This window comes from Pochonia chlamydosporia, chromosome 1 (assembly GCF_001653235.2).
Source record: "Pochonia chlamydosporia 170 chromosome 1, whole genome shotgun sequence".
NCBI classification, from domain to species: domain Eukaryota; kingdom Fungi; phylum Ascomycota; class Sordariomycetes; order Hypocreales; family Clavicipitaceae; genus Pochonia; species Pochonia chlamydosporia.
In genome coordinates, this window is record NC_035790.1 from 2,954,795 (window position 1) to 2,971,219 (window position 16,425).

At 50.2% G+C, this 16,425-nt stretch overlaps 8 protein-coding genes across 8 annotated transcripts; 1 reads left to right on the top strand and 7 right to left on the bottom strand.

Annotated features, from left to right (window-relative positions):
- Positions 1-282: 282 nt before the first annotated feature.
- VFPPC_00745 (S-adenosylmethionine-dependent methyltransferase superfamily domain-containing protein) lies at positions 283-2,256 on the bottom strand (the record flags this gene model as incomplete). Its single annotated transcript, XM_018280705.1, has 1 exon — positions 283-2,256. One exon carries the CDS (start codon positions 2,254-2,256, stop codon positions 283-285), a length of 1,974 nt encoding a protein of 657 aa, XP_018148981.1.
- Positions 2,257-2,947: 691 nt separating this feature from the next.
- On the top strand, positions 2,948-3,603 carry VFPPC_12884 (ubiquitin supergroup; the record flags this gene model as incomplete). The annotated part of the gene is made up of 2 exons (XM_018290661.1): positions 2,948-3,058; positions 3,106-3,603. The coding sequence occupies 2 exons, from the start codon at positions 2,948-2,950 to the stop codon at positions 3,601-3,603; spliced, it is 609 nt and encodes a 202-aa protein (XP_018148982.1).
- Positions 3,604-4,127: 524 nt separating this feature from the next.
- VFPPC_00747 (heat shock protein 60, mitochondrial precursor) lies at positions 4,128-7,996 on the bottom strand (the record flags this gene model as incomplete). Its single annotated transcript, XM_018280706.1, has 9 exons — positions 4,128-4,286; positions 4,352-4,409; positions 4,463-4,527; positions 4,588-4,762; positions 4,959-4,969; positions 5,027-5,082; positions 6,135-7,604; positions 7,682-7,823; positions 7,889-7,996. 9 exons carry the CDS (start codon positions 7,994-7,996, stop codon positions 4,128-4,130), a joined length of 2,244 nt encoding a protein of 747 aa, XP_018148983.1.
- An 804-nt stretch (positions 7,997-8,800) lies between these two features.
- Positions 8,801-10,261, bottom strand: VFPPC_00748 (protein related to RNA-binding protein cabeza; the record flags this gene model as incomplete). Its single annotated transcript, XM_018280707.1, has 2 exons — positions 8,801-9,319; positions 9,374-10,261. 2 exons carry the CDS (start codon positions 10,259-10,261, stop codon positions 8,801-8,803), a joined length of 1,407 nt encoding a protein of 468 aa, XP_018148984.1.
- Positions 10,262-11,186: 925 nt separating this feature from the next.
- Positions 11,187-11,768, bottom strand: VFPPC_15214 (hypothetical protein; the record flags this gene model as incomplete). The annotated part of the gene is made up of 4 exons (XM_018292967.1): positions 11,187-11,218; positions 11,270-11,547; positions 11,594-11,646; positions 11,694-11,768. The coding sequence occupies 4 exons, from the start codon at positions 11,766-11,768 to the stop codon at positions 11,187-11,189; spliced, it is 438 nt and encodes a 145-aa protein (XP_018148985.1).
- A 594-nt stretch (positions 11,769-12,362) lies between these two features.
- VFPPC_17374 (hypothetical protein) lies at positions 12,363-12,803 on the bottom strand (the record flags this gene model as incomplete). Its single annotated transcript, XM_022429087.1, has 1 exon — positions 12,363-12,803. The coding sequence occupies one exon, from the start codon at positions 12,801-12,803 to the stop codon at positions 12,363-12,365; it is 441 nt and encodes a 146-aa protein (XP_022285896.1).
- Positions 12,804-13,369: 566 nt separating this feature from the next.
- On the bottom strand, positions 13,370-13,884 carry VFPPC_17373 (hypothetical protein; the record flags this gene model as incomplete). The annotated part of the gene is made up of 2 exons (XM_022429086.1): positions 13,370-13,660; positions 13,738-13,884. The coding sequence occupies 2 exons, from the start codon at positions 13,882-13,884 to the stop codon at positions 13,370-13,372; spliced, it is 438 nt and encodes a 145-aa protein (XP_022285897.1).
- Positions 13,885-14,746: 862 nt separating this feature from the next.
- Positions 14,747-15,547, bottom strand: VFPPC_00749 (hypothetical protein; the record flags this gene model as incomplete). Its single annotated transcript, XM_018280708.1, has 3 exons — positions 14,747-15,112; positions 15,170-15,403; positions 15,476-15,547. The coding sequence occupies 3 exons, from the start codon at positions 15,545-15,547 to the stop codon at positions 14,747-14,749; spliced, it is 672 nt and encodes a 223-aa protein (XP_018148986.1).
- Positions 15,548-16,425: the final 878 nt, after the last annotated feature.

Sequence of the window (16,425 nt, forward strand, 5' to 3'; positions counted from 1 at the left end):
TAATATTTATTGTTTTGTGTTGTGCGTTTGTAGGTGCTTACTGAGTCGTGTTCCGCAACGGTTACTCGTTGTCAATGTGGGCGAGAGTGTGATATGCTTATTTTTCCATGTGTACCTATATGTGTGTTCAATAGATCAAGCGTCATGCGGTTGTTTGGAGTACATATTTGCATGACGATTAATAGTGGACAAGACATGCAGACAAATGGAACAATAACACCATTGATTTTTTACGCCTATGCCATAAATGTAATCTAGCAATTAAATACCCCAACATCGGCATCACTTTGACCCCTTCTTCGCCTTGATATTACTCCTAGGATCCAGGCCTCTCCTGCGCATGGCATTTCTCCTCCCCTTTTCCATGTACTCCTTGTCCTCGTCCTCGTCCCACCCACCAAAATCATCCTTGCCGCTCTCCTCTTCGTCTGCAGAAATGGGTGTCTTGTCAATAATTTGCTCTTCGGAATTGCCGACAACACCCTTATCTCTTGGCGCAGAAGCTTTGGCGGGCGTGGGGCCAATCTTCTTGAATTTGGCGACATAAAAGCCATCCACGTTGTATGAATGCGGGTAATATCGCCGCGTGAGACGGAGACTAGGGTCAAACTTCTTGCCCATGAAGCTGGTGAAGCCTTCCTTTCCAAAGGCCAGTCCCGTTTCGACGAGCTTGACGTTTGGTCTGCGGGAGAGTGCGTATTGAACCACTTGCTCGTTTTCTTCAATCGTGACGGAACACGTAGAGTAGACAATGTAGCCGCCTGATTTGCTGGAGTGGTTGACGGAGTCAATAGCGGCGAGGAGGAGCTGCTTCTGCGTGTGGGGTAGTTGCATGAAATCGAGTTCCGTCTTGTTGGTCTTGACGCTGGGGTCTTTGGCAATGACGCCGGTTCCCGAACAGGGAGCATCGAGAAGGACACGGTCGAAACCTCCCATTGGCTTGGGAAATTCACGAGCATCATAGTTGGATACTATGACGTTGCGAGCGCCCAGGCGGTGAATGTTACCGATGAGACCCTTCGCACGTGCCTTGTTGGGGTCGTTGGCGACGACGACTCCGGTATTCTTCATCATGGCGGCCATGTATGTTGTTTTACCACCTGGGGCGGCAGCCATGTCGAGCACGCGTTCGTTTTCTTGTGGATCGAGTGCCATGCAAGGTAAGAAGGAGGAGGCGGCTTGAAGAATGTAGTGGCCAGCAAGGTACTCGGGGGTAGCACCGAGTGGAACTGTGCTCTCAAAGACTTGCAAACCTACCTTGGACCATTTACCGACCGGTTCGAGGGTGACGCCTCGGTTGATGAGTGCCTGGGCGAGATCACGGCGGTGAGTACGCAGAGTGTTCGTGCGGATTACAACAGGGCGTGCAGACTCGTTGGCTTCGAAAAAGGCAAATGCTTCACGAGGTGTGAAGAGGTTGTACAGCTTCTCTGCAAGATACTCGGAGTAGCCGTAATATGCGCACACATCCTTGATTAATTGAGCGGTATACTCCGATCGTGAGCGTCCGTCCTCGGCAAGATTAGCGAAATCGTCGAGTACGCGGATATTTTCTGTGATCCTCGTACGGAGAAGCTGCAGATCAGGAGCGAGGAGGGCATTCGTCTTGGCGGATAGCTCGTCCTCTTCGTCGTCGATAATGTGTGGCTTCTCCCCATCAATGTTGGTCTGCAGAGCACTTTCGGCCATTTCGGCAGCATTAGCGGCTTCTTCTTCTGCTAATTGACGATCTAGTTTTCTCGAGAGACCCTCGATGTTGGCAGCCGTGAGCTTCTCCTCCGCGTCGGATTCGTCCTCGTCCTCAGAAAAGGTAGGTTTCTCGGCATCATTGTCATCGTCTGAATCGAACACGGACGAATCTGAGCCCAAGAAATCATCCCCAAGTGTCGCACCTCCTCCATCTTCCAAGTCTGATAATTTCTCAATATCCAAGTCATCTGCGTCGAACTCATCGTCGTCGAGTTCAATGTCCGAGTCTTCCAGGCCAGGCATGACAGATTTGGCTTTTGACTTGCCGTTGACCTTGGCTGTCGTTGACTTGTCAACTGCTGCTGGTTTGGATACAGAAGCCTTCTTTCTAGTTGCACCGTTTGTCTTGGGTTGTGAATTTTTTCCAATTCGTCTTCTCTTATTGTCGGAAGTCTCTGTGGGAATGTCGACAGGCAGGCCGGCCTTGCGCTTCAGTTTTGCATAGTGTTCTTCTGACAGGGGCTCAGGGGCACCCTGCTTTCTCTTCATACGTCTTCCGGCACCCATTTTTTTGAAGTTATGTTGTAAAAGGGCCTGGAGAAACGAGGCCGTAGTGAGAAGAACTATGAGAAATCGTCGCGGTTTCTGAAGAACGACACTCAAATGGATGCGCCCCGCCCAACTTTTTTTTCTTCGAGCATCCCGATAACAGGGTCTTCGGTCGGCGAAACTTCGTATCAGAGATCCACCTCCGGAGATGTCAAGCCACGTTGGACTGACACCAGCCACACCAACAGCCACCTACCTTGGGTCTGTCTTCGTATTGTCATGGTTGATGCCTCGTTCTTAATTGAGAGCATACAGAGTCTCTAGTAAAGCAAATTGCAATGGACAAAGTCAACTTAAATATTACCTAGGTAGCTAGCTATGCAGAAGAAGTATGGCAACGAATATTCGATATTGAGTTGCAGGCCGGGTTCTCCCACTCACACCTGGACCCCCGCCGCTTACCTAAGTGTCCCATCCCAGGAAGCTCCCACACAACAGAACACAGGCAAACAAACAACCACCAACTTCATGACGCTTTACACCCTTCAGATGTTCGACACCTGAGATCTACGGGCTGAATTTACGCTAAATCCTCACATACAAGCTCGTTTTCTCGATTCCCAGCACTAGTTATCCTTATCGGCGAAGTTGTCGCCCATTAGCCTCCTGTCCATCATCCCCCTACCCCGCCAGCTGCAAGACCATCATCATGGCTGAAGCAGCATTCGCCACAACCTTCCTCTCAACACTGGACTCTCGCCCAATTAAGCTCTCAGCTGACCACGTCGAAGATGCCAAATCTTTCCCGGCGCGGCCCCCTGTACGTGGACCCTTCCTCAACCCCCGACATCAAGCTAACAGTTACAGTACATCCTCCCCCGAATGCCCACTTCTATGAGCAAGCCAAAGACGCTTCTCCCAGGCCAAGAGCGCAGTCTTACCGTAACACTTAAGTCGCTGCGAAATCCTCCTCTAGACATTAAGCTCACCTCGCAACCTCTCAATACTTCTATTCTCGACATCAAAACGACGGTATCAGAACAGACTGGAATACCCATCGACAAGATGAAGATTCTGCATAACAAGCGGCCGCTTACAGATAGCAAGATTCTCAAGGATGTGGCGAGCGAATCTGATCTGCGTTTAGAATTTTCAGTAATGGTCATTGGCGGTGCGGCAGCAATTCAGCCAGAGCGCAAGGAGGAAGCGGTAGCATGGGCAAGTGGTCTGGATGCACTGACCACAGACGCCTTCTGGGCGGATTTGAATGGGTTTTTGGAACAGCGCCTGATAGACAAAGTAGTGGCTGGCGAACTAGGACAGTTGTTCAAGACGAGCTGGGATTCTAGTCGTTCAGGGCCTTAATAAAGATGTCTTGATGTGCCAGGTTGCGCAACTCACACAAGGTGTTTACGAGACGAAGAGCGTTAGACGTCAAAGCCATGGCTGGACTAATACAGCTTGAGCAAGACAAAACGTACAAATTTATGACCCAAACCAATGCCATTGACATTCTTGTCTCTGTGGCGGTGCGAATTCACCAAAATTTGCACAATTTGACAGTGCCTCCTAGCAATTCCCCCTCCCCCAGCCCTTTACAAAGGCGTCAAAGTATTCCGAAGCAGCGGTGTCAACAGAGCATAGTTCGCATCATCACGCCATGCTGAAGAAATAATCCCTCACGATCCTCTACCTCCGAGTCACAATTCGGGTTGGCTTTATTCAGAACACACAAATAAAAGAGGTTCGAACTAGTTTGTTGAGAATAGGCTACTGGTGGATGGTGATCTTCAATTGGTGCGTTCATTCAAGTCAGCCAGCCCAGGGCATTTTCTCCTTGTCAGACAATGCTCTCTCATCCATTGCACCACAAAAGGAAAGACCAACGCTTAGTCTTCATGTAGTCGCACCGCCTGGGCGCTGGGCGTGCTGGCCAACTTGAGCATCTCATTCATATCCAAGAGTTGCGCCGGGTCGTGAATTTCCCTCATAGTCGAAAGAGTTTTTTGTTTTATCACGTCAACGGCGGAAGTGTATGGGACCCTGACCTGCCAGCAGTGATTGCGGTTAGTCAATTGTTCGGAAATGTGTCAAGATACTTGATAGAAGTTACCCAGGGATAAAAGGGATCCTGAACATCAGGGCTCCAGAGGAAAAAAACCGTCGAATTCCTAATGCAAGTTAGCCTTTGTAACCAACTGCAATGCAAAAAGGATGAACATACGCGACACGCCCGTCCTCGGTATCGTAAATAAAGTTATAGTAGGCAAATCGGGTGCCTGGAAACTCCTGAAGTTGACATTTAGCCGCATAGCCATGCAAAGGACACCGTGGTTTACCTATACCAACCTTCTTTCTAGACTTGCTTTTGCAGTTTATAAGCTTGTTTGCGAAGTTCTCATAGTTCTTGTCGTCGGAAGCCTCCTCGAGTTCAAACTGGTCGTTAACGTAGTGGAGGATGGCGTACTTGTACTTCTTGCCTACTTCCTTAGTCGCAGCGACGGCTTCCTCGGAGACGGCCGCACTAGAAATGATGAAAGATTTGTCAACATTTGCTCATGTTTGTGGTGATGAAGAGGAAAAGACATCACCCGTCATCGCCTTCTCCTATGTGGACAACCACTACAAGTCGTCGGGTACGCTACTACTATAGCGGTGCATGGAGAGCAGGAATCAACGCGTGTCAAGTCAATGGAGATGCATCAAGAGTAGTTACGAACCCTGAACTGACCTAGCAGTCACAAGTTAGACCTGATTATCTCGAGCAGGGTCATTGGGCGAAACTTACCATGATTGCGGTGTAGATCAGCAGAAAGTGTGCGACTGAGGGGTTCGAGACGTAGACTAAGGCAGCACGTCAGCTCCAGGATACAAATAAACCAAGGGAATCGGACGACGAATAATTCCAGCTGAGTATACTAGGTAGGGGAGAATAGTTTCTCTTACATTGAAAGTGCAATAACACAAGTCCGGCGTTGTGGTGAAAAGAGGCGAGGATGGTGCCAGAAAGTGCCTCCTCAATTTGATGCAGGAAGAGAGATGGGATGGAATGGGAGGGGAGAGCGGAAATGTTGAGTGGTACTTAAAAGCTGAGGGACTCCTCCTTTCCTGGGTGGCATGCCATCCATGGAGGGGGGCTCCTGGAGCCCGATGGAGAAAAACACGACATCATCATGCTCCAATGGTGGGGTTGGCCGTGAGACGAGAAATGCCTCCACGTGACTAGTTCGCTTCATGTCAGGATTCGCATTCGTGGGAGCCTGGATGTCTAATACGTGGTAATTTGTGTGGACAACCCAAGCCGGTGATAAAGAATCAATTGGCCCCCTTTACCCAACTCTCGTCGTGTTGATAGTTTGCACACTCCTGACCAACGTTGTCTGGTGACATGTACTCTCCTGTTTCGTCCCAAGTGGCAAGGGAAATGGGTCCGCCCCTATCTCCTCTGGTGATGACGAATTTCCCCAAGGCTTCCATTGCTTGCCAATCTCACTTCTGCAGTAGACGAGGTTAGAATGTCGGTGCCTCAAGGCAACTATATTGGCATTTCACTAGACTCATCCCGCTGACGCGCCGCCTCATTTTATGGCTTGTTCTTTTTTGTTTTTAATTTCCGATTGTTTTACATGGCCGAGTGCTACTTGCTATTATACAGGAGTCCAAGCTGCTTGAAAATCTGCTGGGGTATGAAAAGACATGCCGACAAGTAGAGAGGAGATGATACAAATCAACTTGACCCATCCTTTTTTACTCTTCTAGAACACCAAATCCATGTCCACCCAAATGGGGAACTTTGTTTTGTACAACGCCTGAAATGGCAACCTCATAGTGTCGAGTTCGTCCACGTTCATCTTACATCATTCCCATGCCGCCCATTCCTCCCATGCCTCCCATACCTCCCATGGGAGGGCCACCGGGTCCCTTCTCCTCAGGAGCCTCAACAATGGCAACCTCAGTAGTACCCAGAAGGGAAGCAACACCACTGGCGTCAATGAGACCAGTGCGGACAACCTTGAGGGGATCAAGGATACCGGCCTGGATCATGTCAACGTACTCACCCTTGGCACTGTCGAAACCCTTGTTGAAATCGGCCGCGTGCTCATCCGTGAGCTTACCAATGACAACGGAGCCCTCCATGCCGGCGTTCTCAATAATAGTGCGAGCAGGCCGGGTGATGGCGTTCTTAACAATGTTGACGCCAAGCTGCTGGTCAAAGTTGGCGGCCTTGACGTCATGCAGTGCCTGAGCAGAGGCCTTGATCAGGGCGGTACCACCACCTGGCAGGATACCCTCTTCAACGGCGGCCCGTGTAGCGTTCAAAGCATCGACGAAGCGGTCCTTCTTCTCGCCAACCTCAACCTCGGAAGAACCACCCACCTTGATGACAGCAACGCCGCCGGAGAGCTTGGCCAAACGCTCCTGGAGCTTCTCCTTCTCGTATTCAGAAGTGGTGGGGTCAGCAGCGACTCCACGAATCTGCTCGCAGCGCTGAGAGATGGCATCCTTGGTTCCCTCTCCGTTGAGGATAATGGTGTCCTCCTTGGTGATGGTGATAGAGCCAGTGGAGCCGAGCATGTCAATGGTGGCCTTCTCGAGCTTGATGTCCAGCTCATCAGTGAAAACTGTACCCTTGGTCAAGACACCAATGTCACCAAGGATAGACTTGCGGTTGTCACCGAAACCGGGAGCCTTGACAGCAGCAACCTGGAGCTGGCCACGAAGCTTGTTCAGAATACAGACAGCAAGAGCCTCGCCCTCGATATCCTCAGCAATGATGACAAGAGGGCGGCGGGTCTGCGTAGAGATCTCCAGGGCGGGGATGATGTCTTGGACGGCGGAAATCTTCTTCTCAGAAAGAAGAATCAATGGATTCTCAAACTCGACCTTCTGGGCCTTGGTGTCGGTGATGAAGTAAGGAGAGACGAAACCGCGGTCGAAGCGCATACCCTCGGTAACCTCGAGCTCATCCAGCATAGTCTTGCCCTCCTTGACAGTGATGACGCCCTCCTTGCCAACCTTCTCCATGGCATTGGCAATCATCTGGCCAACGTGGTGGTCACCGTTGGCAGAGATAGTGGCGACCTGAGCAATCTCAGCGCTGGTGGTGATGTCGCGCTTGTGTTTGTGGAGGTACTCAACAACGGAGTCAACAGCAGCCTGGATACCCCGGCGGAGATCCATGGGGTTGCAGCCAGCAGCAACGTTCTTGACAGTCTCGGAGAAGATAGCTCGGGCGAGGACAGTTGCGGTGGTAGTGCCGTCACCGGCAACATCGTTGGTCTTGGAGGCCACATCTTGTAATAAGCGGGCACCGAGGTTCTCGAACTTGTCCTTCAGGGAGACGGCCTTGGCGACAGTGACACCATCTACAAAAGGGACATTTGTTAGCTCGCGACCGAATCAAAGAACAGGGAGCAAAGGCTTCATAGGGATATTTACACACCCTTGGTGATCTTGGGGGAGCCGAAGCTGGACTCAATGAGGACATTTCGACCCTTGGGACCGAGGGTAGTAGCGACGGCTTTGGCCAAGGTATCAACACCAGCCAGGAGAGCGGCGCGGCCGTCGACGCCAAACTTGAGCTCCTACAGCGTTTGTTAGACACATTGAAAGCACGATAGCTGGACGATTCGAGCGGCATCTTTCTCACCTTGTGAGCAAATCGGAGCTGCTGGCTGAGACCAGCACCGGCGCGATAACGGGAGGCGACAGAGGACAGAGCGGTAGCTCTCGCCCGTGAGCTCAATGCGCGCTGCATCTTGTGTAAATTAAAAATGGAAGGGGTATAAAGTACAAGGAGGAAAGGGAGAAGTAATGCAAGATGTAGCTGGCGAGATGCAGCTTTCGTCGGAGGTATGGGGGAGCAAGGAGAGAGAGAACGGTTGGCAATTGGAGGTGTCGCACCCGCAAAAAAATTGTCACGGACCAGGCTCGGAAAAACCTGTTGCCACGGAATTTTTGGGTGTCTTGTCTGCCAGGCTACTCTCGGCAAGGCCAACCAAGCTCCAGGCTCCTTCCTGGTCATTTCAATGGAGCACGGCAACGTCCGCCCCATTTTGCTGCACATTTCAGTGAGGAAGGAGAGACCCAGAGAAGGTTCTGGCCAATTGCCCAAATTGCTCGACCACTGATTCCTCATTGCTCCACATGACATTTTGCCAACTTGATTCTTACGATTCCAATCGTCGCGCCTAAAACAGGGCTTCAATTGCATAGTTCTTTTTTAATACTCAAGTGCTGGTTTAAAGCTAAATGACACGGCTGCCTTGGTTGCCTTCCGGGTTCTCATCGATCTCTCCCTCACTCATCTATAGAAATATGGTACAAAAATGTATGTCGGTAGAGCAACTGGTGACGCCAACGGCCACGAATAGTCGTCCCTTTGATCCTACTTTTCGCTAGTCTTAATCGCGTCGTAACCGCCGAGGGTATCGATTTTGCCCGTAGGGTTGAACAGAAATAAATATTCACAAAAATGCGCAATACATGGCCAGCAGTCGAGTAACACGATTAACGACCTGCCTCGCCCTGGTTCCCCATCATACCCTTTATTGACGGTAAATCAAGTTGGCAAGCATGCCTTGTTGGCATCCGAGTTGGACGAGCCAACGAATGGATCTCCAATTTGCGCGCCGTCATCCGCAGCCGTTCCTGATTCCATTGCTCCCGTTCCTAGTTCGGCAACAGTTGGTGCGGATCTCTCTCTGCCCTGCTTGATGAGGCTTGGGTCCAGTGTCATGTATGGGTTGAACAGATGATGTGCCACTGGCATGGGAACGGTCATGGGAAACGGAGCGGTCATGTAGTCGGGATGGTCAAAGCTATGAGCAGGAGAATGCATACTTTGTGACCCGGCTATTGGGCACATGAATGCATGGTGCCAGCCCGGGAAGGCGGGCAGCGTGTAGCTGTTCATCTGTCCCTGGGTGTTGGGGGATGGATATCGTTGTTGAGTGGTAGTGGTGCCTAGTAGTGGGATTTTGGACTCAAGAAAGTCCTCGGGTAGAACAGTCGCCTCGCATAAGCCAGTGCCGTTGCTTGATTCTTGCGACAGATGGCGAACATGCTTGGGTTCCGTTTCCTAGGCAGCGTAAGTATGGACTTTTCCCATCCTACAACGAGCATCGTTACTTACAAGAGTTTCGCAGCTAAACGGTTGGAGAAGATTAGGGCTGCGTCCTCGCGTATCCCTCACAACTTCGACAGGAGCAACGAATTGAGGCAAGAAGGCGGCATCATGAGACCCCGTCGAGCCACTAGACGATTTTGAAGAAGCTCGTCTCATTGGAGTAGGCGACTGATGACGATAGTCCCCCTCTTCTGAACCAGGCGACTGGCTGCCGTGGGAGTCATCGGGTTCCATGAACTCTTCGTCAAACATGCTGAAGTCTCCCGGGAGGTTGAACTTGGGGTCATCGAGCTTCTCATCAAACTCCACCGGACGGGAAGCTTCAAAGTCATCGCCGTCAGTGTCGCGACGGACGTACCCGCGTACATTGGTATTGGCATCATTTTGAGCAGCATAGGATCTCTGTGTGGCAGGCGGTACAACATGGCCCTCGGCGAAAAGCTGACGCCGAAGACGATTAAGGTGCTGGATTACGGCAGCGCCAGACGATCCAGGATGAAGACGATGAGCAATGGCATCCCAGGGAAGCTGGAGTTTATGACGGCTACATTCATAATGGATATGCAAGAGGAGCTTCTCTGCCATTCGTGGGCCTACAATCGCTCTCAGCAAGACGTAGAGGAGGAGAAGGATGCACTTGGGGAAGAACATACGGTTCCACATGATCAAGTTTCGTCCAGCAACGCGTCCATTACCTCTCCGCTGTTGATCTGTCGGTAGGCGGTGCGAGTATCTAGCGGTTCGAGGTGTCTCAGCCTTACCAGGAGAACCCGAAGCATTCGAAGATGGCGCAAGCGATGCTTCTGCATTTTGGGTTCGCGTGACTGATCTGCGGTCTTTGGCAGGAGAGCGATTCTTTCCAGCAGTCATTTTTCTGGTGGACGCGGAAACCATTGTGAATATGCAAAGGGAATTGGAAACGAAGAATCCTGTGAATCGCTTGTTTGTCAGCAAGAGGTTTCGTCCGGTGACGGCAGGCCGAGGGTAGATGAGATGGAAGGTAAACCGGCCGCGGAATAAAACAAAAAGTGAGGGACAGCTCACAAGAAAGTGAAGAAACAAACATTCACGACCAAGCTTGTTGGCAAGAAATCTGGAGGAAGGTCGGTAGATGAGCAGTGAATATCGGTTTGTGTGACCCAGCACGGAGCAAGCGAGCGTTGCAGAGGTGGCTCCTAGAGATGGGTTACAACACAAAATTGCCGAGGGTTTTTGAACTTTACCCTGCTGGGTGCGTAAACATCAGACGAAATTGGGCGAGTCGTGAGGAAACAAGAATGAGAGGCGTGCTCAATCATGTGCGTGGTCCTGGCAACGGTTCCCAAACTGTTAGCAACTGGTGGGAAACAGGAGTTGCCAGGCTGCTGCAGCTGGCAGTCAGTTGCAAACTGAAGGCGAATGAATGGACCTCATTGTCTGGTCTGTTGATCCCCAGCCACGCAAAAGATGAAGGACTCTCTCACTTGGCTCTGATGTCGTCTGATATCTAGCCTCATCTAATGTTGCATTTAGGAGCTCCAGACAACCTAGATGAAGCTGCTGCCGCGTCGTCAACGTATCCTTGCACCATTTTGTATAGCAACGATAGTTCTTTGTCTATATTACTTACAAACCTAGTTGCAACATGTCTCACGTCTCGTCCGCTTAGCTCAGAGATTGACAAGAGAGCATCACCATCACAATCTGCAAGAGCATTTATTTCAGAGAAACTATATTCCACTGTTCTTACTACCTATAGCCACATTATCGGCTTCATAACCCAGTCCACTGTCCATCCCGTCGTCAAACCCTGACTCATAATGACAGCCCACCACACTTCTTAAACCTCATAGTCATCAGAAAGGGGGGGATCTACACTCAGTCAGCACACACATATCAACACGAATCCAAACGAAAACGTACCAGAAACATCAGACGCCGAGTCCTCTTCTTTCTTGACACCTTTCTTATTATCCTCAGCTGAGCCATCGTCATCATCGTCCACCTCCTCCTCCTTCTTCACCCCCTTGCCAGCTTTACCCTTAGCCTTCTTGGTAGAGGCAAGAGAACGGGCCGCGGCGGCCTTGCGCTTGACAGGCGTGACCTGAGGAGTAGGGATGGGCCCAGCGTCGGAAGCTTTCACGGGAGACTTGGTGCCAGTAACACCATTCGCTTTGAGCATGCGCTCATATCGCTTTTGCCTATGGCGTGTGAGCTCGAGTGTATGAAGTTGGGGGAACGACTTACGCTGCGGCCTTGCTGACGATGCCGAGCTCTTCAGCAACAGCGGCAAAGTCAGGCTGTGGTTGTTAGTTGGGTGGTGTGTAGTAGAGAATGAGAGGCTTACACGGCCGTTGTTGGTGTTTCCAATACAGGAGACGAGGAATTTGACCTGCTCTGCGGGATCTTGATTGCCGGGCATGATGGCGGATTTGGATTATTGTTGGGTGCAAGAGTTTGAATGGTAATTAGGTAGTTGTGCCGGATGGTGTTGACAGATGGTGTTGATTAGACTTGGCAGAGGAGACGGAACTCAGGATGGAGAATAGTGAGGACGTGACACAGAATTGCAGTTGTCCGAAGAAACATAAGGAACTGTTTGTTTTCCTCTCCTTAATGTGGACGGCTGGGCAACGAAGAGGGTGAAGAGAAAGTGAGCGATGCCATGTGGTTGTGGATACGGTGCGAGTGGAAGCAAGCAATACACGAATGATTTGGCAAATCAATACTTGTTTTTGAAATGAAAAGTTGACAGCTGGCAAGGTACCGCTCCTTGGGAGTCCCTGAGAAGTACTCATGGCCGTTGTTCAAAATGTGTGAAACATCTCACATCAGACACAGGATCAATGTCATCGAAATGGCCGTATTCAGCTCGATCACTATTCGTAACTATCCCCCACAACCCAATCGTATACCATGGCCAGTCCATAAGACTCGTAGGAAATTCAAATACGCCATTATCGGCCTCGATTCTCAGAAGCAATCCCCATCCCCATCAGTAAAAAAAACCAATTCCTCAAATCTCCTCGTCTTCATCCTCCTTAACATCCTCATCGTAACCTCCATCCCCATGCCCAATCAGATCAACATCATCATCGTCCACAGCATCCTCATCCTCCTTCTTCGCCTTCTTAGTAGGCGTCTTGGGAGCCCGTTTAGTCACCTTGCCATCCCCTGATGGCCCCGTGGCACCATTCTTGGCTGCCTTGCGAGGACTTCCAGCGCCAGGGGCAGTCTGGTCGCGCCAGCCATGACGAACAGACATCTGGCGGAAACGCTCTTTGGCACACTTGGCATCTTTGAGGCCGAGGTCAGTTGCCACGCTGTCCCAGTTTGCGTCGGGCTTCTGCGTCATGTTGTCGAAGACAGCTTTGATGAAGCGCAGTTCGTTGTCGGTGAGGCCCTGTGGCGCTTCTCCGTCGCCGGTGGTGGGAGTGGTTTTGGCTTTGCGAGGCATCTTCCTGGTGGTTGTTAGTATGTTGGATGAGGGATGGGATGACGAACATACGGTGCTTGGAAATTGGATTTATGAGGACTAAGTTCGTGATGTAAGCTGTCTTTTGTTCAAATGAAGAGCATGTATGCGAGTGGTTGGGAAGATGTTGAAAAGTAGTTACTATTTCTCGAGAGGAGGTTTTAAATGTTGGTGGTAAAGTGGTTGGGTATTCAGGTGAGAGAGAAGTGAGGAAATGTGAGTTGAGCTGAAGTGTCGACCATGAGGTCTATTGTATGGTCTTCTTGATTGGAAACAAATTCTCATTATTCCTTGTCACATCCAAGGTCAACAATACCGCAATTCATGTACAAGCAATTTCTCCAACAACTCGGAACCATACGTTCAGCCGTCCGTCACTCACCACTTACACATCAAACACGATATCTCAAATCATATTCACTCAAAAAAAGCGTAGTCATCATCAATATGCAGCATCTAGCCTCCCATAGTCTCAAATACCAAACCTCTCGAGCACCATCCCAGCAAACCAGCATCCCCAACGTCCAGCAACAAACCCATCTCCCCAACTAAAAAGGATCCTCCGGGTCCTCTTCCAAAAACGACTCAACCTCAGCATCCAAATCCGCATCAGGATTCTCATCCTTCACACCCACCATCGTCTCATCATCGTCCTCCGCATCATCACACTCCTCCTTGACAGTCTTGGCCCTCCGACCCTTGGTCCCCGCTCGGCCACCACTCTTCGTAACCTTGGTAGGCGTGCCAGCAGATGTTCTCTTCGTAGGCGTACGAACAGGAGCCGGACTGTCCGTGTTGGTAGTTATGCCCAGTTTGCGCTTGACCTGGCCGAAGCGGACCTGCGCTCATTAGCATTTGCTGCAACATGCAGAAACCAGTTACTTTGCATCCTGAGTGACAGGCCGTGTAAACTTACCTTGGCGACATTAGCGTTCTTGAAGCCCTGCTCTGCGGCCACGGCGGTCCAATCAATGTCCGCCTTGTTACGGGTATGTTTGACAATGGCGAAGAAGAACATGGCCTCGGAGGCGGTGGGCTCTTTCTTCTTGGGGGTGTCGGCCATCGTGACTGCCGATGTTAGCAAGGTAAACAGGGTCAAAGATCCTTTACCAACCTTCCTGGGGAGTCTGGTTGTTTGAGAATATATGAAGAGGAGTAAGAATTTGGAAGTGCTAGTAAGATGTTTTGGATGGTAGAAGCCTTTAAGTGGTGGCTGTATAGCTTGGCTTTGTGAGATGTTTTTGAGAAAAGGGTAAATTTCACAAGTTGTGGGTGGGAGGGATCAAAATGAGAGTTAAATGGGTATGAGATATAGGTGAGGGCCTTTATTGTCGGGCTGCAACGGAAAAAAAAGGAGTGAAAGTCGAAGTGAATCGAAAGTGAGCTGTGCATGTATGGACCTGGTGACGCCGGCTGCAAGGAGACAATTTGCAGCCAAACGGGTAACCTGTGCCTTGATTGGATCAGCCTATTGTTCTGTCGTTTATTCCCTGCAATGAAAGCCATCTTCTTAAGACGGCTGAGTTTCTATTCTGACCTGGTGGTAAGGCGAAGGCAGGCATAGGAAGGGAGAATATCGACGGCCAGCAAACGCGAATGTGTTCCCTACTACCACTGCCCATCAATTGAAATCACACTCAATGTGACAAAATGACATTTGTTAACGTAGCTTTTTATTGTATAAAGATACTCGTCGAGAATATCAGCTCAGTGCGAACTATTAGTATACAATTTGTAAAACCCTCCGTCCCATATCGAAGCGATTAGCCACTGGTTGTGAATCCGTTCATCTTCCATGTCGTCTTCAATATATTCATGTCATTAAGTCATCAAACAAGCAAAAGAAAATGTTCTACCATGCGCCATTATTTTTTGTATACAAAACCACGTCATCCATCCTGGAATCGGCTGTTTCCATGGGGTTATCAAAACAGCTGAGGGTCATGAAATCGCTCGTCCCATTCCTGGCCACAGCCTATCAACGATTGAGTAGCGCTGAGGTCGGAGGCATCTTGGCTTTGGAACTCTGCAGATCCAGCGCTATAACTGCTCAGGTCATAGGCAGCTTCAAATGCTGAGAATGCAGGAGAGTTTGTGAGACTGCCTGCATCTGTGAATAGATCTGAGTTGCCATCCATCATGGATGCAAAGGCGTTGGAGTCTCTGTGTCGTCCCTTTTCTATGGCAGCAGGATGGACAGACATCATGTCGTCGCTGCAAGGTGTGAGGAATCGAGCGCTGAAGTCGTCGTGGTCTCCGAGATACGGAGATGGAAGTGAAGCAGGCGAGTACTTTGGACGGGCATGTTAGTTTCGACTCGCTCAACTGGACATATTCCTCAAACGTACCTGAGCGAGAGATGAAAGGCTCACACCAGATTCTGACTTGATAATGGCATCCTTCTTGGAGTATTCTCTCTTGGACGACTTGGACACTCGGTCCTTTTCGCCATGGCGTCCACGTTTTTGGGGTTCGTGGCCGGTGACGGTGGCTCTGAAGCGAGAATATCTCATTCTTGCGGCATGTCCGTTCGTGATGGGTTGCAGAAGAACAGGGTCTTGAGCGACTTGATTCCAGTCAATCTTGACTGACTGTCAGCATATGCGTCACACATGAAGAGAGTGGTCTCGTTGGAAGCGGAACAAAGGACTAACATCTTTGAGGTTTTTTTGCTTCAGGATGGCGAAAAGGAAGCGTGCCATGGCATTATCACTGTTGGGAGACATTTTGGACAAGGTGCAATCGAAGAGAGGTTGCGAGGATGTGAATATGGTTGATTTGTATTGAGTGATAGAAGAAGCCGCCGATGAGGGTCAGGATGGCAAGGGACGAAAGAGGGAGAAGCAAGGCCAGGCTGAAGAGGGCTAGAAGTTGATATAACCACTCATGAACTGGCACCAGGCAACTTGGGACGCCTCAGCAGTTTGCAGCAGGCACACAAACTCAAAGGCTGTGGAGACCAAGGAGGCAAGGCGACAGAAATGAGTCAAGTTGATAGTTTGACGGCGCTAAAGGACTTGTTCGAGGAGGAATTGTCGCAGAGTAGAGATTGGCCAAGTGTGGTAGGATGGGTTAATGCAACAAAGAGCTTGATATTCCGGCCGAGACAATGTGCTGAGTAGATCTGATGCTAAGATCTTGTGTGGGTGGAGATGAAGTTGAAGAAGAAGCTTTCACAAGTATGTCATACCTTGCGTGGACAAAGGCTCAAGGACGACGAATGGTCTTACGAATGATGATGAGTTTAGAGGAGAAGATGAAAGTTCTGGCCTTGGGGGACAAGATTGGATTTAAAAAGGCATCGATCTCAGGCAAAAACAGCTCGAGTGGGCACATCTATTCTGATCAAAGGAAAAGGGCTGACCAGGGGTGTGAAGGGGGGTGTGAATGATGATGAAGACCGACATGGACTTGGACTTGGGTATGGACTTGGATATGGGGATGCAAGAATCCAGGAACCGACGCAAACGCCAGGCAATGATCCAATGCCATGACGCTGCTGGGGCATCTGGGCTCGAATCGGCATTCGAAATTGAAATGATTAGTGTGAGATGTGCTTCCCAAGCGCATGGTTGCCTGGTGCTACAGCCATTTGGGGGTGACA